The sequence below is a fragment of the Mercurialis annua genome, linkage group LG1-X, assembly GCF_937616625.2.
Source record: "Mercurialis annua linkage group LG1-X, ddMerAnnu1.2, whole genome shotgun sequence".
Taxonomy (NCBI): domain Eukaryota; kingdom Viridiplantae; phylum Streptophyta; class Magnoliopsida; order Malpighiales; family Euphorbiaceae; genus Mercurialis; species Mercurialis annua.
Genome location: NC_065570.1, coordinates 235333 through 259287, shown reverse-complemented (window position 1 = coordinate 259287; position 23955 = coordinate 235333). Strand labels below are relative to the sequence as shown.

At 37.3% G+C, this 23955-nt stretch overlaps 1 protein-coding gene and 1 non-coding gene across 2 annotated transcripts; both read left to right on the top strand.

The window, feature by feature from the left end:
* The first annotated feature begins 9040 nt into the window (after window positions 1–9040).
* On the top strand, window positions 9041–14321 carry LOC126664241 (uncharacterized). The gene is made up of 3 exons (XM_050356525.1): window positions 9041–9128; window positions 12307–12361; window positions 12470–14321. Exons 1-3 carry the CDS (start codon window positions 9041–9043, stop codon window positions 14319–14321), a joined length of 1995 nt encoding a protein of 664 aa, XP_050212482.1.
* Window positions 14322–19094: 4773 nt separating this feature from the next.
* LOC126666408 (small nucleolar RNA snoR109) lies at window positions 19095–19180 on the top strand. Its single transcript, XR_007637909.1, has one exon. It is a non-coding gene; the product is annotated as a small nucleolar RNA snoR109 (small nucleolar RNA).
* Window positions 19181–23955: the final 4775 nt, after the last annotated feature.

Sequence of the window (23955 nt, the reverse complement as noted above, 5' to 3'; positions counted from 1 at the left end):
CTCAAAGCGCAAGCTTTGGCGGACTTCGTAGCAGAAATAACTCCAGGCGAGACCAGTCAGCCTAAACCAGATTTAATATGGGAACTCCACGTAGATGGAGCATCAAATGAAAAAGGAGCCGGAGCAGGAGCCATCCTCAGAGGACCCGGGAAAGTCAAAATCGAATATGGAGTAAACATCCAGTTCGCCGCCAGCAACAATGTAGCTGAATACGAAGCCCTGATCGCAGGCCTCGGTCTAGCGTTAGAAATAAAAACGGAAATCCTAAAGATCTATAGCGACTCCCAGCTGGTAGTAAATCAAGTAAAGGGAGAATATCAAGCCAAGGAAACAGGAATAATCGAATATCTGGAAAAAGTCATGACACAACTTCGACAACCGGAAACGCAAGGAGGACAGTGGGAAATCATTCAAATTCCAAGAGAGAAAAATACCGAGGCCGACGCCATCGTCAAATCTGACCTATTCACAAAAATGCAACTAAAAGAAACCCTTGAATCGCCAAGCACCAGAGAAATAGAAGTCATGGCAATCGAGGAAGCTGATTCCTGGATGACCCCATTAATCAAATACTTAGATCACGGCGAGCTGCCAACTGACAATACCGAAGCCATCCGAATCATCCGAAAATCTGCCAACTACTCATATCACAACAGAGTTCTCTACCGAACCTCCTTAACTCATTCGTGGTCAAGATGCGTCTCGCCCCAAACAGGAGGCTCCATCCTAAAATAAATCCACGAAGGAATATGCGGGGCACATGAAGGAGCAATCACCATAGCAAGAAAAACAATGCTCCAAGGGTACTACTGGCCAACCCTCAAAGAAGATGCAAAAACGTTAGTGAAGAAATGTGACAAATGCCAAAGACATGACAATGTCGGCCGCAAACCAGCAGTACCTCAAGGATCAATAGAGAGCCCTTGGCCATTCGCCACATGGGGGATCGATATAGTCGGACCGTTCGAAACGGGAAAACATCAATTGAAATTCCTAATCGTCGCAATCGAACACTTCATAAAATGGGTTGAAGTGGCGCCAGTCGCAGCCATCACTGCAGCCAGAGTAGAAGAATTCTTCAAGAATGAAGTGATATGCCGATTCGGCATACCTCACACCGTAATAGCAGACAACGGAAAACAATTCGACTGCAAGAGATTCAAGGAATTTTGCAAAGGGCTAATGATCAACTTGAAATTTACTTCGGTGGCGCACCCTCAAACAAATGGAATGACGGAAGTCACCAACCGAACCATAGCACAAGGAATAAAAAAGAGGCTCGCTCAATATAAGGAGAACTGGGCTGAAGAACTTTACAGCGTTCTGTGGGCATACAAGACAACTCCTAGGAAAGGAACGGGCGAGACACCCTTCAGACTCGTCTATGGCACCGAAGCGGTAATCCCAGTAGAAATTGGCATACCCAGCGTCAGGGTGAACTATCTTGAAGAAGAAACCAACGAGGCTAGAACAAGACTGTGTCTAAACCTACTAGAGGAAAGAAGAGATGAAGCAGTGGTCCGAGCCGCTGCCTACAAGAAACAAGCTGCAAGATATCATAACAAGAGAATAAATTCGAGAGAATTTCAAATAGGCGATCTAGTCCTATGAAACGCAGAAATTGGCAGAGGAAACGCAGGAGTAAAGAAAATGCAAGCAAACTGGGAAAGCCCCTACATTGTAGAAGAAGCTACTGGCAAAGGCGCGTATAAATTAAAAACAACGACCGGATCCATGGTACCCAGATATTGGAATGTAGAGCATCTGAGAAAGTATTACCAATAGATTAGTTCGTGGCATGTATTGAAATAAAAAGACGATTCGGCGTTGAGAAATAAATTTTAAAGGCTCGTTCGAGTCCCAAATCGATATATACAATTTAACAAGAATCGTTTGAATCTTAGTTAAAAGTAATCTAGACTTGTCTGAGTCAGAATAAAAATTAAGGATCCAATCGGACCTACAAATAAACCACACATCAAAAGAAGTTTAAACTAACTTCTGAAAATAAAGCACGAGTTTAGATTAACTCTATAAATAAACAAAGGAGAAATCAATGGTAAAAAAAGATCATTATATTAATAAGAAAAAATTACAAAGGATCCGCCTAGATCCGATATAAAAATCAAAATACAGAAAATAAGAACTAAGCTTTTTGCAGAGCATCTTGCTTCTGCTTATCAAGCTTCGCCTTCACTTCCTTCGCCAAAGAGGCAGGATCCAGTTGATTGACACCAGAAAGATCGATGCCAGAATTCTGCTCCCGCAGCTTTGCCCCGATCGCCAACCGGTAGTGAGTCATGACTTGGGAATAAAAGCTCCCAGAGTCACCCAGACGCCGGCAGAGACGCCCCTCTTCTTTCTTCAGATCATCCCTCTCCTTCGTGAGAGCATCTGAGGAAGACTTTAGAGACTCGATCTCATCAGACAAAGTCTGAACCCGAGCCTCTAAGGCGGAAATCTCCTGACTCTTGGCAGATACGGAAGAGCTCAGCTGTTGGATCAGACCGGTCGCTTCACCAGCTTCCTCCTCCATCTTCTGCTTTTCGGACATCCAATATTCGGAGTCCTTCTGAAGTTTTTTCAGCTGATCCACCGCATCTCTACGGCGACGCTCCAAAACAGCGATGGATTGAACCACCTACAAAATAAAGCAACAAAAATAATGAACACAAAGCAGCAAATCGTGATATGGAATAAAAGAAGAAAAACATACCGAAAAACCGTCAAGACAGGCGAACTCAGCCAGACCATCGCCATGGTCGCGATCAATGGACTCTATGTCCTCCTTGATCATAATATTCTCCATGCAAGCATGAAGAATAGCAACGTTGGAAAGTCGAGGCGGATCATGAGCATCCGCCCAAGCCGCAAACCGAGGCGCCTCATCAGCAAAAGCCCCAGAAGATTTCTTCTTCTTGGAACGCTTGGAAGAAGCTCCGGCTTGATCCTCAGCAGAACGCTTCTTGCCAGCGGTGGGCAACTCCTTCAGAGAAGGATCTGAATCCTTTGAAGGAAGAAAAAATGACTCGGGAGTCACGGCAGGCACCTGATCAGCAGTAGCAGGCGCAAGATCCACCGAATCAGACGATGGATTCAAAACGGCGATAGAAGTGGGAGTAGGAGCGCCGCTAGTAACCTCGCCCATATCTACACTCATATCGACATGAAAATTATCAAGCAAATGGTTAAGAGAAGTTGACATCCTACAAAACAGAAACATAATAACAAATATAGAAAAATACCTTCTAAAGGAAGACCCGCCAAAAGTATTTCACGGTGACTTAAATATTGCCCTAAAAGAACGTTGTACTTGGGCTTATCAAAACGACAATCCGACAACAACGATAAGGCGAAATCCTTCTCCCCATCGGTCAACTCAGGAACGTCAGTAAGCGAAACTTTACTAGAAGTAAAACTCCGCGAAAAAGAAAAAAAAAAGAAGTATTGTGAACCAAGAAAAAATTAGGGGTCCAACCCTTCAAAGAAGACGGAAGACTAAAAAGAGACCGGTTCGGTCGATCGACAGCAAAAATAAATTCCTCGCCCTTTCGGCGGGAGAAAACATAAAACTAATTAAAAAGAGCAAGTGTAGGCTCCTGCCCCCGGACCCTACAAGACTGCATAAAAGAACAAAGGAGGCGAATCGCGTTGGGATGAAGCTGACCTAAAGGAATACCTAAATTACGACAGACCTCTATGATCAAAGCTTCAAGAGGAAACCTAAGACCCGCTAACAGTTGTTCATGAAAAATTACTATCTTGGAAGGCGAATCTGTACTATGATTCGTCCGATATGATTTTCAGGTCTCAAAATAGTGTATGACCCGGAAAACTAAATTCCTCGGCGTAACTAATTATCTGTTCTCTTGACAAGGAGCTCCGGGTATACTCTAACTCATCACGAGCACCTTTCGGCCCCTCAGTCACTTCCGACATTTTAAAATTTAAAAGGGGGGGGGGGGACAAGGAGAACAAGAAGAACAAGAAGAGCAAGAACTGCAAAAGAAATCCAGAAACTCAAAACAAGAAATTAAATTAACGAAAAGGCAAATACCTTGCAAGAAAATATACGGGATCAAAAGAAAAGTAGGGAGCAACTCGAAAACGAGGAATCTTGAAGGTAGAAAGGAAACCCAACCAAAATTTGATGAGAATTTTCTGAGATACAATAAGAGTAGTTGCAGAAGAAAACAAAAGCAAAAATGAAGGAAAAATAAAATGAACACTTATATAATCCAAGGCAAAAAAGTTGAAGAGACGAAACCCTATAATTGAGATAGATGAGCAACAAATGGCACACGAAGACACTTGTCCCTCATCCAGAGACAACCCTTCGCTGATAAGCAACACGTGGCAATAGAAAGAATCTTACCGAAGAAGAAATGCAATTCACCAATATACGAATCGACTCGCCCAGAATATAAAAAGACTCAGCTCCAAAAGAGATAAAATCTACTAAGGCATGAATACCAATCACTTCAGCTCACTTGCGGGGGGGGGGGGGGGGGGGCTAATGATGGATACCGAATCCTACAATAAATACAGTGGAGCCGAGTCACATGAGATCCATTCTCGGGTGATATCGGACTCCCCATGAAGACCTAAATATATGAAGAAGGCACCGAATCCCTTGAGATTCGGTAATATACCGACAGAGACCGAATCCCATAGGATCCGCCCAAAGCGCGTTAATCCGGGATTCGGATAGATCGCCATATCTGGAAGTATATTCCCATTTGGACACAAACTCCAAACATGGAAAGATAAGCTCTATCTTAGGAAGATGAGACTATTTAGGAAGACGTTCCTAAATAGGACTCATGTCTGAATAAGGTAGATCACGATAAATCAGAGTGAATCCCTACAACGTAGCTCGATCCCTACAAAGTAGGATTCACTTACCTATTACGACTCTACAAGGTATATTCGGCTACTATAAAAGGAGCATGAGGTATGCCTAGAATCACAATTACATTCATATACTCTAAACGCTGCTCAAAGCTCTAAACTGACTTTAGCATCGGAGAGTTAATCGGACAACCACCGTCCGGTTAGCTTCTACCTTGTTTTGCAGGTCTTACTCACCGGTTCAGAAGGCAGACTCCATCAATTATCTATATATTTATAACCGAGCCATAACCAAACCTTCTTAAGATTGTCATGCCTTTCTCGTAAATTGTCAAACAATAAAGTTCTTTTCTAAATTTCTATGTCTTTTTTTTTTGTAAATTTTCATAAAGAAGATTTATAATTTTTCACCAAAAAAATCTTCACATTAGTTTTCACAAAACATAGCATTCTCATAAGTTGCTATTTTTCTTTTTTAAAAAATATCTATCAAGTATAGCCAGTATAAGAGGCATATATCAAGTAGAATGAGAGTAACATTTTTCATGAACATTTACATTTCATACTAAACTGTAAATATAGTAGAACAAAGGCGGATAAACAAAGTTTTGGTCAAAATAATATATTGGGTAATTGATTTTGTAGGTCACTCAACTTACATATGTATCAAAATGGTCACTGAACTAAAAAACGCTACAAACTGATCATTAAACTTTGCTTTTGTAACACAGGGAAGTCATTTAGTAAATTCCGGTTAAATTTATCCAACATTGCAGCCGGATCGTCCAACTCATTATTGACCTGGAAAATTTAATTAAAAAAATAAAAAAATCTAATTAATCAATTTTCCAATTAATATAGAAAAGAAAATCAATTTCTCAACTCCCCAGTCTTCATCAACAGCAGTCATCACCATTATTTCTCCCACTAATATCATTTTCATCAACATCACAAAAAACCATCATCCATCCTCTCATTCCAACCACCATCGGACCCTCTCATTTTTGTATTATGTTTCAACTAATTGGTCTGATGAGGAATTGTAAGCCATTGAATTTTTGCCCACAAAACATTAGGATGTATGGAAATGTAGAATCAAGAAAATGAAAAAACACAAATGGGTGACCAAGAAAAATAAATTTTGTATTGTTATTGACCGAGATTTATTCAGTGGGTGGGAGAATGAGGTTGAAGAAATGGAGACGATGCTTTCTTCTCCAGGCAACAGCTCATCACCGCACCAGCAAATCGCCGCCACCATCATATCACCGCTGTAGAAGCTCCTACGGATGAACAAGAACAACAAACCAGAAACAAGGAACGACATGTGGACGAAGAACGAACCGGCAATAAGGATCGACATGGGTTCGACTTTCAAACGACGGACAATTTCTTCCTACGAACGATGAAGATTTATGTCCATGGGCGCCCCTACCATCTGCCGCTGCTGGAATCAATTCTTCATTAAATTTGGTTAATCTGCAAACTGATGTCTAGTGAAGGGGAGAGATTTTAAGGTGGTGAATTAGGTTAGTTTGTCCAGGTAAAAAAAATTAGGTTAGTTTGTAAGTAAATTGGGGATTTATGTATAATGAGGATGCCATGTGAGGCTGAGTTGGAAATTTTTTTTATTTATTTTTAATTGAATTTTTCATGTCAGCAATGAGCTGGACGGTCCGGCTGCCACGTAAGATAAAATTGACCGGAATTCATTAAGTGACTTCCCTGTGTTATAAAAAAATAAAGTTTGATGATCATTTTGTAGCGTCTTTTAGTTCAGTGATCATTTTGATACAATATGTAAGTTGAGTGACCTACATAATCAATTACCCACAATGTATTCCAATTAAAGTTAAAGGTGATACTGCTTTAAAGATAACCGAGTCTGAGAGAGCTAGGACATCTTCACATGTAGATCAACTAACATAATTGTAACCTAGACATGGCAAACTAGGGAAAGTAATCATCGTGGAAATGCACAAATAATGCAACGTCGTGGGTATTGCTTCCGTAGTGAAATCTTAGCCACAATGATATATCAATTGATTATATAACCTTTGACTTGATATCCGACAATGTTCAAACATAGCAATCCTCTTATGCAAAACATCACAAATTGAGTGACATGAAGTTAGAAGTATATCATCTGAATTTGATGTACTAAACGTAGATAAATTATTTCAGTTTGATTGCTATTGAGATTCCTGAAGAAGAAGCGCCAATGGTGGAGACCCAGGGAATATATAGTGGACCTGAATTGCACATTATCCCCTCATTAATGATATAAGTATAGTGGGTAATCTAAACAATTAGCTTCTTGACAATGTCGGTAATGAACTTTGCACTTTCGGCAAATCGATATACCGATTATTTTCCGGGACAATTTTACTGAGTTGGAAGTCGAAAAAAATACGTATACTAACACAAAAAAGTATACATGGTAATAAAAAAGTTAGCACACAAAAGAAATAAGAATCAATATTGATTTGGTAATATTAAAATGAATAAGATAAAAATATACATGGTGGATGTATGATGTAATATAAGAGAATTTTAGTCAATGGTCTTTCTTTGAAGAATTTGAGTCAATGGTCTTCCTATTGCAGAAAACCTCAATATTAGAATTCAAGGGAACATGGCTTGCCCTAGATGTGGTGCTCAGGAAACCAGAGGCCATCTATTCTTCTTTTGTGATTTTGTTAGACGTGTGTGGTTCCAGTCTCCCTTATCCTTGAACACAAGGCTGCTTCCTGAGTCTCACTTCAGTCATATATGGACTTCAATCATGGAAGACCTTAATTCCTTAGATGGTTCCCTTACAAGCACCGTCCTCTTTTGCTATTTACTCTGGTCCTTGTGGAAAGCCAAAAATGCTGTCATCTTTAAGGAAAACATTTGGTTTGTAGTGAAAGTAGTAGCTAATGCTCTCATATTCAGCCAGGAATTTGAAGTAGCTTAAGAGAAGTTGGAATTGGGTTCAGCTAGTCTTAAGAGCCAGTGTATTCCCATAAATGATACTGGCCAAGACAACTTGGAGAACTCTTCAAGGCATTTAGTTATCATTCAGTACGATGCTGGCACCTTTTCCCAGCTAAAATTCAGCTCCTTGGCTGGAGTGGCAAAAGACAGATCTGGGCAAAAGATAGGGCAGTTTACGGCCATTTTTCAAAAATATTTGGAACCTAGGTATTATGAAATTTCTAGCACTTATGGAAGCAATGATTTGGAGTCTCAATAACAATTGGAGAAGTGTTCGTTTTGAAGGTGACGCTATTCTGGTATTCCACTCCATTAATTCAGGAAAGTTTTCCTCAATTGATAATGGGAATATCTGTTAAGATATCTAGTATCTCGCTAAATCCTTCGATAACAACAGCTTTTGCCACATTCATAGAACAGACAACAGAGGACTTAAGTAGCAATTTGCCCCCTCAACTTGTAAGCAATAGGCAATTAACACATAAATTAACTTTGTGGGCAAATTAGTCATGAACTTGCATATTATGGACAATTAGCCCCCATTTTGGCAATTTATCCCCTAAACTTGTAAGTTATTTGTCCCTCAATTGGCAATTTGTCCCATCAAATATTAAGCTAATTTTTCAAAATGGGGCTAATTGCCCATAATTAGCAAGTTCATGACTAATTTGCCCACAAAGTTAATTTATGTATTAATTACCCATTGTTTATAAGTTGAGGGGGCAAATTGCTACTTAAATCGACAACAGAGGAACCCATGATTTAGCTCAAGCAGCAAAGGCCCGTTTGCTCTTTGGGCTCATCCCAATCTCTAATCTATTCTGTTTGTATTTTATCTTTTCTATTGTTAAAAAGAAAAAGTAAAAACAAAAGGCTAATCACCTCAAAAACTACCGACCTTTCATTTTTTTTCAATAACACCCCCACCTTATAATTTCGTCAATTGCACCCGATTTTGTGCTTTTATGTTTCAATAGCACCCTAAAATATTAAATTGAACTCTTTTTATTTGGATAAAGTTCAAAACAAATTCTTCATATTTTTAAAAAACTCTAAATGTGAAATGATATTTTAAATTATACATATAAACCCTCTTCTATATAACAAAAAATATATAAATAAATAAATTAAATAAAAAATCACCGCCTCCCTTTGGACCCGCCGCCGCTTTCCGTCACCCCGTCCATTTAAACTCCGTCACCGGTCTTCCATGGAAGACCGGTGCTCGTCTTCCATGGGGAAGACTAGCAGATCTGGTCTTCCTCAAGGAAGACGATCTCGTCTTCCATGGAAGACCGGTGCTCGTCTTCCATGGGGAAGACCAGATCTGCTGGTCTTCCATTGAAGACCAGCAGATCTGGTCTTCTATGGCAGACGAGCTGGTCGTCTTCCATGGAAGACGACCAGCTCGTCTCCGGTAGAGACCGGAGAGCGGCGGCCGGCGGGGATGGCGGATTCCGTTTTAAATATTTATTTAATTTTGAATTAAATAATTAATTATATATGTATTTAATTAATTATTTTATTTAGGATTTATTTGAAAATTTTTTAAGTTAAGGAACTTATTAGAATTTGTCCAAGTAGAAAAAAGTATAAAATGACCCTTAAATTTATTTGTTTTATAAAATTTAATCCTTATAATAGTAAAATCATCTATTTTTTTTAAATTAGGGTGCTATTGAAACGTAAAAAATACGAAATAGGGTGTAATTGACGAAATTGTAAGGTCAGAGTGTTATTGAAAAAAAAAATGAAAGGTCGATAGTTTTTAAGGTGATTGGCCAAAACAAAAACACAAAAAAGATGTTAAGAAAAGGCGTAATTTTAAAAAGAAAGAGCCAAGAAAGGCGCGCTTGTATATTTACACTCTATGAGAATATTTTTGCAAAGTCTAGCAAAATAAGAGCATACAACGTCATTTCCTCATATAAAAATAGAAATAATATAATGGGCTTATTAGGTGTTTACCTAAAATAAGAAAATAATATGAAATATTACCTCAGTGTAGAAAAGATATTAAAAATACCTCATGATTTTTGTCTAATTATTTGTGTACTCTGCGTGTGAAAATATTCAGAATTTTACTCTCATATAACTCTCTCTCTCTCTCTCTCTCTCTCTCTCTCTCTCTCTCTCTCTCTCTCTCTCTCTCTTTTTATTCTCTCCTTCTTCATTATTTCTCCCCATCGCCTCTGCCGTCGCCTCCGACATCGCTCCGCCATCGCCTCCGCCATCGTCCCGCCATCGCTCCGCCGTCGCCTCCGCCATCGCCCCGCCATCGTTCCACTATTATTTGAGATTTAAATTATCGATTCTGTAATTTTTATGGTTTATTTTAACTTACAGGCCTAAAAAATATCGATCTTACAATTTTTTAGTTTTCAGATCTAAAAATCTGTAGAAAAAAACGATTTTCATCTGAAAAAAAATAATTTTCTGCAAAAAAACGATTTTCTGTGGAAAAACAGTGTCTGATTATCATATCATTATCACGCCGTTATCATAATACTGCAGAAAATAAAAAAAATCTATGAAAAATAATGTTTGATTATCATACTGCTATCATAACATTATCATGACGTACTTTGTCATAACACTATATTATCATAACATTATCATGACGTACTTTATCATAACAGTATATTATCATAACATTATCATGACCTACTTTATCATAATAGTATATTATCATAATATTATCATAACGTATTTTATCATAACATTTTATTATACCTTATCATATTATTATCAAACGGTATCATATTATTATCATCAAATTTATCATATTGTTATCATAATATTATTTATCTTTTATCATAACTATATCATACTATTATCATAATATGTAAAAAAACGATTTTTTGTGGAAAAACAATGTCTGATTATCATATCATTATCACTATGTTATCACGCCGTTATCATAATACTGCAGAAAATAAAAAAAATCTATGAAAAATAATATTTGATTATCATACTGTTATCATAACATTATCATGACGTACTTTGTCATAACACTATATTATCATAACATTATCATGACGTACTTTATCATAACAGTATATTATCATAACATTATCATGACCTACTTTATCATAATAGTATATTATCATAACGTATTTTATCATAACATTTTATTATACCTTATCATATTATTATCAAACGGTATCATATTATTATCATCAATTTTATCATATTGTTATCATAACATTATTTATCTTTTATCATAACTATATCATACTATTATCATAATATTATCATAACGTACTTTTATCATAACTATATCGTAATTTTTTTATCATAAACTTATCATAACATTATCACAATATACTTTATCATAACAGTATCTAAAAATATTATCATAACATTATCATGACGTACTTTATCATAACTATATCATAACTTTATTATACTATTATCATAATCTTATCATATTATTATCATAACCGTATAATATTATAATATTGATATGATAACGTTAATGATATAGATATGTTAACGTAGTGATACCGAAATGATAATCAAGCACTTTTCTTAATAAAAAATCGTTTTTCGCTGCAGTGTTATGATAATGATATGATAACGTCATAGTGATAACGATATGATAATCAGACGCTGTTTTCTGCAAAAAAAATCGTTATTTCTGCAGAAAATTATTTTTTTTATCATAAAATTGTTATTTATGCAGATTTTTTAGATCTAAAACCGAAAAAATTGAAGAGCAGTTTTTTCAGATCTGAGCGTTAAAATAACTCGTAATAATCACCACGAGTTAAGAAAAAAATTGCTAAAATTTAACATAGAAGAGCAGCGGATTGGCGGCGAAGACGGCAGATCGGTGAAGGATTGGAGAACGACGAAAAAAAAAGATAAAGAGAAAAAAGAGAAAAAAAAAAGAAGAAAAAGAAAAAAAAAAAAAGAAGAAGAAGAAGAAGAAGAAGAAGAAGAAGAAGAAGAAGAAGAGGAGCAGTAACTGCTATGAGAGTATAAAAATGAGTTATAAAAGAGAGGGAGTAAAAACATAAATAAACCAGGTAGTTATATTAAAAAAAGCCACGTCAGAGTAAAAACAGAAATAAAATAAAAACGGGAAGTATTTTCCATATCTTTTTTTTTGGTGAGGTAATATTTACAATTATTTTCAAAAATGGAGTGTTTTCCCTAATTTTCTCTAATATAATTAGCATGAGAGCCCATAAGGCCCAATTAGGAATTGATTAGAGTAGGGTATGGAGGCGCAGGCCACGCATAAGGAGTGAGCGATAGTAAAGATGTGCAAATTAAATCAAAAAAAGTCTTCTAGAGAGAGAGTCTCTCCTTCTTCCTCTCAACACTACGTTTGAGTAGCCTTATAACCTAATCTTTATTCCGTATCCCCTTTGCTATATCTGCATGGTAATGATTATGTTTTACCCAAATCCTTGTACCCCTAACGGCGCAGTTATTGCTGTAATTAGTAACTATATCTTCTAATCCTAGACTTGCATGAAGAATTAGGGATTTTCATTGCTCAGTTCCTTCTCCCCAAATTCGCGTGCGCAGCAAGCTGTTTTGCTTGTAATTCCCAATTCTAATGATTAAAATCCCACCAATTAAATGGTTCCAGGGTGAATTAATGCTCTGATTATTCCTACTCTCAAAGCCCTAATTTCCTATTTCGTGTAATTTGCTCTCTCCTTCTGAAATTGCTTTGTGGTGCTCGAGTCTGCAATACCTGTATTCGGTTCATATCCCCCATGGATTTCCCTAATCCAAAAGCATATAAAAGGGCTCCGCTCTCCACAGAAAAAATTTCATACTCTCAATCCCTTAAGGAGCAAAACCCACCCTTGCATTGTCTAAAACTCCTGGTGCTCCTGCTCCTTCTTATGGCAGACCCGAAGCGCACAAACACCTCCATTCCTCGGAAGAAGAAACCAACCACCAAGAAAATCAGCTTAACCCCGGTGCTTGAAGAAGATGTGGACACCCAGGTGATATCGGGACAGAACTTTACCAGCCCTCGGCCTATTGGTCCATTGGTGATCAGAGAACCTGATTATAATGTAGTAGCTCAATCTCAAGAGCGGCACTGTTATGGGAAAGGCAAGCAGAAGCTTTTCCAGGAGGATGGATCCCAGACTCAAGGGGGGACGTTGAATGGAAATCACATGTTCCACATGATTGATATTAATGCCCCTTTGTTGGTCAGCAGAGGTGAGGCCTCCTCATCTAGACAACAGCCAACTGGAAACAGCCCCGCCTTTCGGAGTCCGACGCAGAAGAGCCCAGTCTCAGAAATGATTAACCAAACTGTGCAACTCAAAATCACCGAACCGTCCTTGATTCTTCATGTCAAAGCAGAGTCACATTCAGGAGGGAAGAGATGGATGCTGGCACTCAAAGTGATTTCCAAGAAGATCTTCAGTATTACCACAGTTAAGAGTGACATTCAAGACAAATGGAAGTTGAGGGGGGAATTTGCGATGGCAAAGCATGACATGAATATGTTCTCTCTTCGTCTTTCTACCCAAGAGGACTATGACATGGTCCTGGAAGAGAGACCCTGGTGCATTCATAGCCAACTCGTCAATGTGAAGGAATGGCCAAGTGACATCCCTATGTCTGACGTGGACTTTACAACTTCCCCATTCTGGATCCAGATGAAGGGCCTGCCTCCAAACCAGATCAACGAAGAGAATGGTCTATTGATTGCTGGCCTATTTCACAGGTTCCTTGAGCTAGATATGGACCCTTTTGCGCCTCTCTGGAGACAGCAACTCCTTCGTCTTAGAGCAGAGGTATCAGTGACTGACCCCTTCTTGGCTGGTTTCAATAATGTGGTTGCAGATGGAAAGAAAGTGTGGATAAAATTCAGATATGAGAAGCTCCCAGACATATGCTTCTATTGCGGAATGTTAGGGCATAACAGAAACTTTTGTGACACTAAAAATATGGAGGAGCAAGCTGGCACTGCTTTCGTGGGTAAGTACAGATATGGATTGTTCATGAGGGCATCTCCCATGGTTCGTGCCAGAGAGCTAGCCCAGGTCATCGAGGCCAAACGCCGAATCCAGGAGCTGCAACAGGAACTGGCCAACAATGCTGGAGTCTTCAACACTGGCTTGAATGGGAACCAGCTGGAGCCTTTCACAGATCAGGAGTTTGTGAATACTGACCTATATATGAATGCTGATTATTTCAATAATGTCACAGATTTTCAGATCCCCCAGGACCCTCACGTCTCAAATTTCCTACAAGCAAGCTTTTCAGAACTCACCAACATGGAGCCTACTGATATTCATCCGCTCATTCACACGAGGACAACAGCAACACACATTTCAGAGATCACTCCTAACCCACAGAAACTGTTGCACCAGACGACCCATCAGAACATGAGGCTCCCCAAAGGCATCCTAAACCAATTAACTCCCCAGGTTCAAAAAAAGATCACTGGTGTGGCTGATCCCAGAGATATCCCTATGGAAAATCAAGTGGAGCTTGTGGTGAAATAAACCCCACCACGTTCCCTATGCCAACCTCTATCAAGGATTTTCAATCTCCGAAAGAGAAAGCTTGTGTTAAACAAATCTCGAAAGCTGTTGTAGCTAGAACCTGGAAGAAGATTCAAAGAAACCAAGCCATCAGCTCCTCTGCAAATCCGACAATGGCGCAGGCCCCTTCCATCAAAACCAAAGGCAAACGCAAGCTGGGAACGACTGAATTCCCTCATCAACACGAGGATAATGGATTCAAAGTGGCTATGCTAACCCAGAAACCATGGAATGAACCGAAAAACAAATCACCATTTGTCAAGGAGGGTGGTGTCATCCAGAAGCAAGAGGAAGGTCTGGTTCAGACTGCTGGGAAGAGTGCTAAAGGTGAAGAGGCCAACCTTGAAGGGCCTCAAGGAAGAAAATGATCATTCTCAGCTGGAACTGTCAAGGGATTGGGAACACCTTGACAGCAAACAGCCTAAAAAATCTATGTATTAAGTATTCCCCTGAAATAGTCTTCATTATGGAGACCAAAAATAAAAATATTAAAGTAAATAAAATAGTGCATCGTTGTGGATATACTGAACTGTTTACTGTGGAGCCGGTGGGCATATCTGGTGGATTATGTGTGTTTTGGAAAAAGGACATCAACCTTACAGTGCAGCAGTATAGCAAATTTCATTTAGTGTGTTCCATTGCTCCTTTGCATGAACCCAGCTTTGATATCCTCTTCTGCCACTTTAGCTCAATACCTCAGGACAGGAAGCTCCAATTTCAGTTGATCAAAGATATAAAACCTGCCTTTCATAACAATCTGCTCTGCATGGGGGACTTTAATGATTACCTAACGCCAGAAGAGAAAGAAGGAGGAAATCCTTTTGACCATAGAGCTCATGCAGATTTTGTAGAGTTTATTCACCATATGGATCTCACGGACCTTGGATCATCAGGCCCCTTATTTACCTGGACTAACAGAAGGAACTACCCAAATATGATCCGTGTAAGGTTAGACAGATGTCTGGGGAACTCGAACTGGAGCAATCTCTTTCCCCATTCTGTGGTAGAGAACCTTGAAGACCTCGGGTCAGACCATAGACCTATATTAGTCCAGCCAACCCCTGTAAAGGCAAAGAAATCGAGGAAATTCTTTTTTGATAGCAGGTGGGGCAATAATGCAGAGGTTGGTTCCATAGTCTCAGAAGAATGGTCACAAACTCTGGGAGGCAGCAGCATGTTCCAAATCCACAAAAAGCTCAGGAATATCAGACATAGATTATTTAATTGGAAAGCTGCCGAAACCACAAACTCCAGAATTAAAATGCAGCAAATTCATCGGTTAATCCAAGAAGCTAAAATGGGTGAGCTTGTGGACATCAATTGGGATCACATTAGAAATCTAGAGCATGAGTTGGTGGTTGCTACAGTGGAGGAAGAAATGCACTGGGCACAGAAGTCCAGACAAAACTGGCTTCAGATGGGTGACAGAAATACCAAGTATTTCCATGCTTCGACTAAGCAGAGACACAAAAGGAACCAGATTAAAGGAATCAGATCGATAGGTGGCCAATGGACAACAAACGAGCCCCAAATTATTGGAACCATAACAGAATACTTCAAGGACATCTTTAGGACCTCCCACCCAACTGACATCAGTGGATTCCTTACAGGATTTGCCCCGAGAGTTTCAGAAGCAATGAACTCTTCCCTGATTATGGATATTACAAGAGAAGAAATTAGAGGAGCAGCTTTCTCTATCAACCCCTCTAAGGCGCCTGGTTCAGACGGTTTTACGAGCTTCTTTTTTCAGAAGTACTGGTCAGTCGTTGGGCCTCAAGTCACTTACTCGATTCAGGAATTCTTTAGAGGGGGGAAAATCCTGAAAAGTTTGAACCACACTCTGATAGCTCTCATTCCTAAAATCCACCAACCTCAAGAGGTTAAAGATTATAGACCAATAAGCTTGTGCTCAGTCTATTACAAAATCATTTCCAAGATTCTTACCCATCGTCTCCAACAGCTGCTCCCATGCATCATGAGTCAGTCTCAAAATGCGTTCATCAAAGGCAGGTCTATAGCTGATAACATCTTATTAGCACATGAAATGATTCATTATCTCAAGAAAAGGGTGAAAGGTCAAAAGAAATACATGGCATTAAAACTAGACATCAGCAAAGCGTATGACAGAATCGAATGGCCGTTCCTGTTTGCAATTCTAAAAGCATGGGGTTTCCATCCAATTTTCTGTCAATGGATAAAAGAATGTGTAACCTCAGTGACATATTCGGTCATGATCAATGGTCAGGCATGTGACTATTTCACTCCTTCCAGGGGCCTGAGGCAAGGAGACCCCTTATCTCCGCTCCTATTTGTCTTGTGTGCAGAAGGGCTCGCCCACAATATCCAGAGAGCTGTTGCCAATGCTACAATATCTGGTCTTCGAATCTCTAGACAGAGTCCTGCCATCAGCCACCTTTTCTTCGCTGACGACTCTATCATTTTCACGGAGGCAGCTTACGAACCGGTTTCAGCGTTGAGGGAGCTGCTTTCCAGATATGGTAAAGCCAGTGGTCAATTGATAAACTTCAATAAATCAGCGGTCTTCTACAGCGCTAATACGGATGGAAGCACCAGAAATGCTCTCTCAGCTATGCTTCAGGTCCAAAACATTAGTAGTGAAAGTATTTATCTTGGCCTCCCCCCTTTTATCCTTAGATCCAAGAAGGAATCCTTTGGAGAAATTATCCGGAAAATCCAGCAGAAATTGGTGGGTTGGAAGGAAAAAATGCTTTCCCTTGCAGGGAAAGAAACTCTCCTTAAAGCAGTAATCTCAGCAATCCCTATATACTCTATGATGTGTTTCAAGCTTCCATTTGCTCTTTGTGACAGGATCAATAGTTTGATGTCTCAGTTCTGGTGGGGTAGAAGTGACACTAATAAGGGTGTGTGTTGGGTCTCTTGGGAGAAAATGTCCAAAAGCAAGTGGGAGGGAGGTCTAGGATTCAAGGACTTCAGGTGCTTTAATCAGGCTCTCCTAGCCAAACAGATGTGGAGAATCCTAAATAACCAGGACTCCCTTTTATTCCAAGTCCTGAAAGCTAAATATTTCCATAACTCCTCAATCTGGGAGGCTCGCAACAGGACTTCAGCATCATGGGGCTGGCAGAGCTTATTCTATGGTCTAAAAACGTTGAAAAGCGGCTGTAGATGGCAGGTGAACTCAGGGACAGGAATTAGAACCATGGATGACCCCTGGATACCATCCCAATTCCCCTTCAAACCAAGATTGAGAGAAGGAATCCATCCTGATAGTGTACCCTTGATGGTGTGTGGCTTATTACATCGATTCGTTAAGACTTGGAATGCGGATCTGGTAAACAAGCTCTTTGTGGAGGAAGATGCATCTCTTATTCTGGCCATGCCTGTCTCCCTCTATAATAACACTGATAGAGTAATATGGCACCATCACCCCTCTGGTGTGTATACGGCAAAATCTGGGTACTACACGTCCAAGTATCCCCCAGGAAGGGCAGAGGTGGGCCAAACCTCTAATCCGTTATCCAGGAAAAGATGGTTGGCGCTCTGGAAACTCAATGTTCCTAACAAAATTAAGATCTTCATTTGGAGAGCACTGCAGAATGGCCTTCCAAATGCAGACAACCTTAATCACAGACTGCAATGTAATTTGGCTTGCCTGGTCTGTGGCCAGCCAGAAACCCTTTCTCATCTTTTCTTCAACTGTGACTGTGCCAGGCGTGTCTGGTTTATTTCACCTCTATCTTACCAGACAAGTGCAAGGGAAAATTTTCCATTCCCCCAAGCTTGGTGCATAGTCATGGACGAGTTGAATGCATTGGATGAATCTGGATCGGCTCAGAATTTATTCTGCTTTCTGCTCTGGGCGATTTGGAAAGCTAGAAATTCTCGTCTATTCAAGGAACAACATTGGTCGGTGGAGGATACGGTACAAATAGCACTTAGGTCCAGAGATGAATTTGTAACTGCTCAGAATTGCCTAGAAGATGCGAGGAAGTTGACTATCCCAGATCCCAATGCTCAATGTCCCTACGCCAGAGGAGCCCCTTCTAGCACTCAGCAAGAGATCCGGGTTACGTACGATGCAGGCACCGACAAGTGCTTCAAGTTTGGATCTGTTGCTGGTGTTGCCTTCTGCAATTCAGGCCAAATCATAGGGAAGTTCTCGGCTATCTTCAATTTCATTTGGGACCCGGGGATACTTGAATTTTTAGCACTTCGAGAGGTAATGAACTGGTGTATTAATATGAACTGGAAGTCAGTGTCTTTTGAAGGCGACGCCATTCTGGTTTCCCAGGCGATAAACTCGGGCGTCTGTGCCACAGCAGTTAACTGGGGAACCTGTCAAGATATTTGGCACCTTAAGCCGTTCTTTAGGTCAACTTCCTTTAGATATATTAATAGAAGGTGTAATAAAGAAGCGCATCAGATGGCGCAGGAAGCTAAGGCTAGATTTAGATTCCTTAGGCGTTTACACCATTAATTCGGGTGGTGCTTGTATTGCGACTTTTTCTTCATTTATCTATCTACCTTTTGGCAAAAAAAAAAGATAGTAAAGATGTGCGGCTGAGATGTTTCAAAAGTGAAAACAGCTAGGGATTTCAAATAATGTCTATATATGTTGGTGTTAATGAGGAGCAAGCGGCGGCTTCACTCGTTTAGTGTAGATTTTTCTTCTTGTGTGTAAAAATTCATTGTAGGCTATATTGTACCAAGAGAAGGCATAAAAGCAGTGGCCTTTCTCTTGATTTGCCGATAAGGCTGTAGCCAAATTAAAACAGAAGCTTACTGGCCGGTAGTTGCTCCCTTAATCAACTTATCTGCTTACCGAGCTCCTTACATTTTGCTCTAAAACACTAAATATAGAGAAGGGATTGAATAGGGAACTAGCATATTGGGTCTTTCCCCATCCACTTCTCTTCACATTAAACTGTCACCTTCCAGGCATTCTGCTTTCGTCTCCCAGCAGTCTGCGTCTAACGGTGACTATAGATCCCACTAGATCTGATCTGAAGAGGCTTGGATTTGCTTGTTTATATTTGTTGTTATCTAATGAACCATCTCATCTTACTGGGTATTGGGTGCTCTACTCCTAATCCATTTCAGCAGCTAACCGTGATGATGAACTTAACCTAATTGACCTACAAACTTATCAAAACCAATTTCCCCTCCAAACATGAGCCGCGTTTTCTCGTAAAATATGTTATAAATTATTATAACAATTAAATCATGGCAATTATCTAATTATGAAATATATTAACATTCTGTCTCAATGAACAAACGATTTATTCATCCTCTCAACCTTGGCATAAAATATCAAATAAATTATCAATAAGCTGCAATTCAAATAGTATAAACACTTGACATAAAGTGTCTAAGTTATAGGTTCAATTTTTCCTTAAAATGTTTCCCTCTTTCAATTATTAAAAAAAGACCGAATGTATAAAAAAATTCTTGTAGCTTTTCAGAAAGTACAAGACAACCCTTTAATTTTTTTTCTTAAACAAACAAACCCATCCGTCCAAAATCTCTGTTAACCGGAGACGTGACATAAGAAAAAAATTCAAAAAAATTCTTAATATTTAAAAAATTTACCAATTTTATACAATTAATGTTTTTTTAACACATTTCACCATCTTCTTCATTTAAATATCAAAATTATTTAATATTTTATACATTATTATAAAATCACATTTATCAAAAGTACTTTAAAATTTTCATTAATTTAATTAAAATTAATTAAATTTATTTAATGAATTTTAAAATATTAAATGTTTTTTTAATTAATCCTTATTTTATCTCGAGATATATTATTCCGAAATAATATTCGTACAAATGACTTTTTTACAAGGTCAGGGTATAAACGAAAAAAAAGTTCAAGGTGGGTTTTTTTTTTAAAATAATTAGGCCTTATAAAAATATCCTTTTTCATTTATTATAAATTTAAGAAAAAAAATATAACAATTAAATTTATTTCCAAAAAAAATTATTATTAAATAAAATATATAGTATTATCTTTGTATAATGAAAATATATTATAAAATTAATAAATCAAAATAATAAATATAACTAACTGATTTTTATGTTATTATTTTAAATTAAAAAATATGAATTTATATTGATGTGCATATATAAATAATTTATGGACTATTAGCTAAAAATCAATGTTGTCAAAACCGACCCGGTGACTGAACCGGTGACGATAGAGGGTTAAGGGTTTAAGGTTCAACCGGGGTTCAACCGGAATTAAACCCGTACTATAAAAGTAAATTAAATAATTTTTATATTTGATTATACATTATGTATTTTAGAAAAAATAAATTATAAAGACAGCAAAACTCAATATATAATATAAATGGAAAGATTGTTCATAAAATTAGGATGCAATAGGAAAGATTGAGCTGGGATCAAATCCCAGTAGACTACATTTGTTCTTTAATTTTTTTTATAAGGATATTGACCAACTTTTGAATTAACCGGCCAAACCGGTATCGGATTTTCTAGTTTAACCGTTCTTAAATGAGGGTTAACCGGCCGATTTAACATAAAAATACCGATTCTTTTAATTTGAGGGTAATTGATGTTGCTCGAACCGATAATCTGACCGATTCGCGGGTTTTTCGGTCGAATCGGCCGGTCCGGTTCCGGTTTGACAACCATGCTAAAAATAGCACTTACATTGCTTTACATAAATACAAAAAGGGTAATAGCTGAAAAAGGTGATTGGATTAGGAATAAAATAGTCATAAGCATTAAATGTATCATTAATAATTGTCTCTTTTTTCCTTACACCCCAATTTGAGAATTTTGACAAAAGAATTCATGTTTCAATAAAAAAAATCATAAAAATATATTATACATTTTTTCATTTTAATCACGCTGCTTAAAAATCGTCATTTTCATACACCAACTATCGTTTTTTTTCTCAAATTGATATATTGTTCAAAAATCTGGCAAAAATTAATGACATGCCATTATCTGATTCGTTATAACAACTTTTATCGAAATTTTGAACGATGTATGAATTTGAAAAAAATTAGTTGTTCGTGTATGAAACTGATGATTTTTAAAAGACGTGATTAAAATGAAAAAACATATAAAATTGTTGAATTTTTATGACATTAACCTATAAAAAAATCTAATTGCTATTTGGAAAATTAGTTCCCAAATAGTGCTTAGGCCCTCATGAATCTGCAATACACAATTGCAAATTCATTCATCAGTTGATTAATTGCTTAATCAGATGATTAAGCACCAATCCGCAATTGTGTATTGCAGATTGGCGCCTGCTTCCCTACTGGGAATCAGTGCAAGGAATCACTGATTCCCAGTAGGGAATTTGATTGGAAACTAGTTATGTCATTTTACGCCAATAGAGCCGTGACATCTCAGCACCGTGCACAAATTTGAAAAAAAGTGATAGTTCGTGCATGAAAATGAGAAATTTAAACTGCGTGATTGAAATGAGAAAACGTGTAAAGTTGGTGAATTTTTATGACATTAACTATAATTTTTATTAATAATTTTGTTCATACATTGGCAACCATTACAAACTATTTGTAATTGTTTTTAAAACTATTTTAGATAAATGTTGCAAATTGTGTTTTTTAAATCTGTTTAAAACTGTTTCAAATTTTTTTGTAAACTGTTTGAAACCCTTTTATAAATTGTATTTTAAAACATTTATAAATTGTTTTAAAATTTTGTAATTTGTTTAAAACTATTATGTTTGAAACTTTTGTAAACTGTTTAAAACCTTTGTAAACTGTTTAAAACCTTTATAAACTATTTGAAACTGTTTTTAGAGAATGTTCTAGAGACTGTTTAAATTTGTTTTTAGAAACCGTTTGAAATCTTTCTAAATTCTTTAAAACTTTTATAAGTTGTTTGAAACTGTTTCAAATACTTTTTTAAAGTGTTTTAAACCATTTTATAAACTGTATTTTAAAAACTTTTATAAATAATTTTTAAATTTTTATGATATGTTTGAAACTGTTCTTTTTTGAAACTGCTTAAAATCGTTGTAAACTGTTTGAAATATTTGTAAACTCTTTGAAACATTTTTTATAAACTGTTTGAAACCATTGTATAAACTTAAAACAAACGGTGGCAAAACTATGTTTAAAAAACCTTTTGTAGCCGTATGGAACCGTTTTTAATACATTTTCAATTAGAAAATAAATAAATTAACAATTTATAGTTTTCTTTCTTTTTAAAGAAAGTTATGATCGTTAAATATGAATTTGAAGTAAAACTTGAAGCAAATTGATTAGGAGTCAAAAATTCGAGCGGATCGAAAATTATATTTGAAATTCGCTACAAATCTTCAAGAAGTATTAATAGCATTAGAGAAATTAGTTTGTTGCATAACGCTGAAGATTTTGAATTATTATTGAATTGTTAGTTATTTTTCTTTGAATTAGTCGAAGAAGAAGAAAATTTGTGATTAAAACAAGTAAAGTATAAATGGAGTATAAAAATAAATAAAAAAATAGAAAAATAAATGTCTGATAAGCTAGGATAGGTAAATCAAGTTGAGATTTTGGAGTTAGCAAATGCTAATATTTTTCTTATTTAGATATTCTTCTAACTATCCCATTTTTTATTCAATGAATCCTTTTATAAATGGATGAAATTTGTATAAACATTGTTAAGTGATTAACAAATTTTCATATATAGATAAAAAAAATTATATTTTATTTCTCTAGTTTTTTAAATATTTTATCGAGACAAAAACTGTTGTGAAAAATTATTTTTAATTTTGTCCTATTCTTAATTTGTCCTTTTGTGTTATTTCAAAACAACATAAATCCCACATGGGAAGTGTAGAGCTTCAATAATGAGTTTATAAGGGTTTATGCAATATAGTCTCATAAGTGTGTTGAGAGGGAAGCAATGGGCTCGCGTCCCCCCCCCCCCCTCTCTGGAGTAGGCTTGTGGGTTGGGGTTCGGGATGAAAGTCAAGTGGGCTTGTCCGAGACTTGACTAATCTTTTTGCTACACGGTTTTATTATTATTTATTATTTATGAAATAATAATTATAGCCTTATGTAAGAAGGCCCTATTTTAGCATGTGTAGAATTATTTTTGGTTGAGGCCTAAGAATCCGGGAACAAACTTTGACTAAGCTTTATTACCTTCAGTTTAATTAAAATGTTTTATTTAAATTTAACCACGTTTGATTACTGCTCCTCCACTAAGATTTTCGGTTTTGTTTAACTTAACCAATTTTATGTCTACATTCATTTACTTGATAATTAAGTTTGATTTTAAACTTTAAATCGTGGCTTGCTGGATTAGGGGAGATACTTGATTCGTATCAAATATTTAATACTGCTTCTCATGCTTCCAGTTATATAACTGAAGAGCTTGTTGTATCCTGTGAGATATTGCACATACTGCGAAATATTTCTTAAGGGCAGTGACATCACGCCTCAAGCAATAATCAATAACACTTTGTATTTCTGTTTTACACAACAATCTTAAGAAATATGTCTCCTGATACTTTGCACACGGGTGTTACTGGTACTGAGAAATCCGACGCTCCACCTACGGTTACGCTTCCTACTGCTGTTGTTCCGCCAACCTTGATGGCTACTGTTCCATACGCCAAACCCTT

Bases quoted from the DNA above. Each gene is read 5' to 3' on its own strand.
- LOC126664241 (XM_050356525.1), top strand. From the start codon at position 9,041: ATGGAAGACCGGTGCTCGTCTTCCATGGGGAAGACTAGCAGATCTGGT. The intron at 9,129-12,306 runs GTGCTCGTCTTC...TTCTAATCCTAG, and splicing joins TCGTCTTCCATGGAAGACCG to ACTTGCATGAAGAATTAGGG. The intron at 12,362-12,469 runs GTGCGCAGCAAG...CTACTCTCAAAG, and splicing joins TTCCTTCTCCCCAAATTCGC to CCCTAATTTCCTATTTCGTG.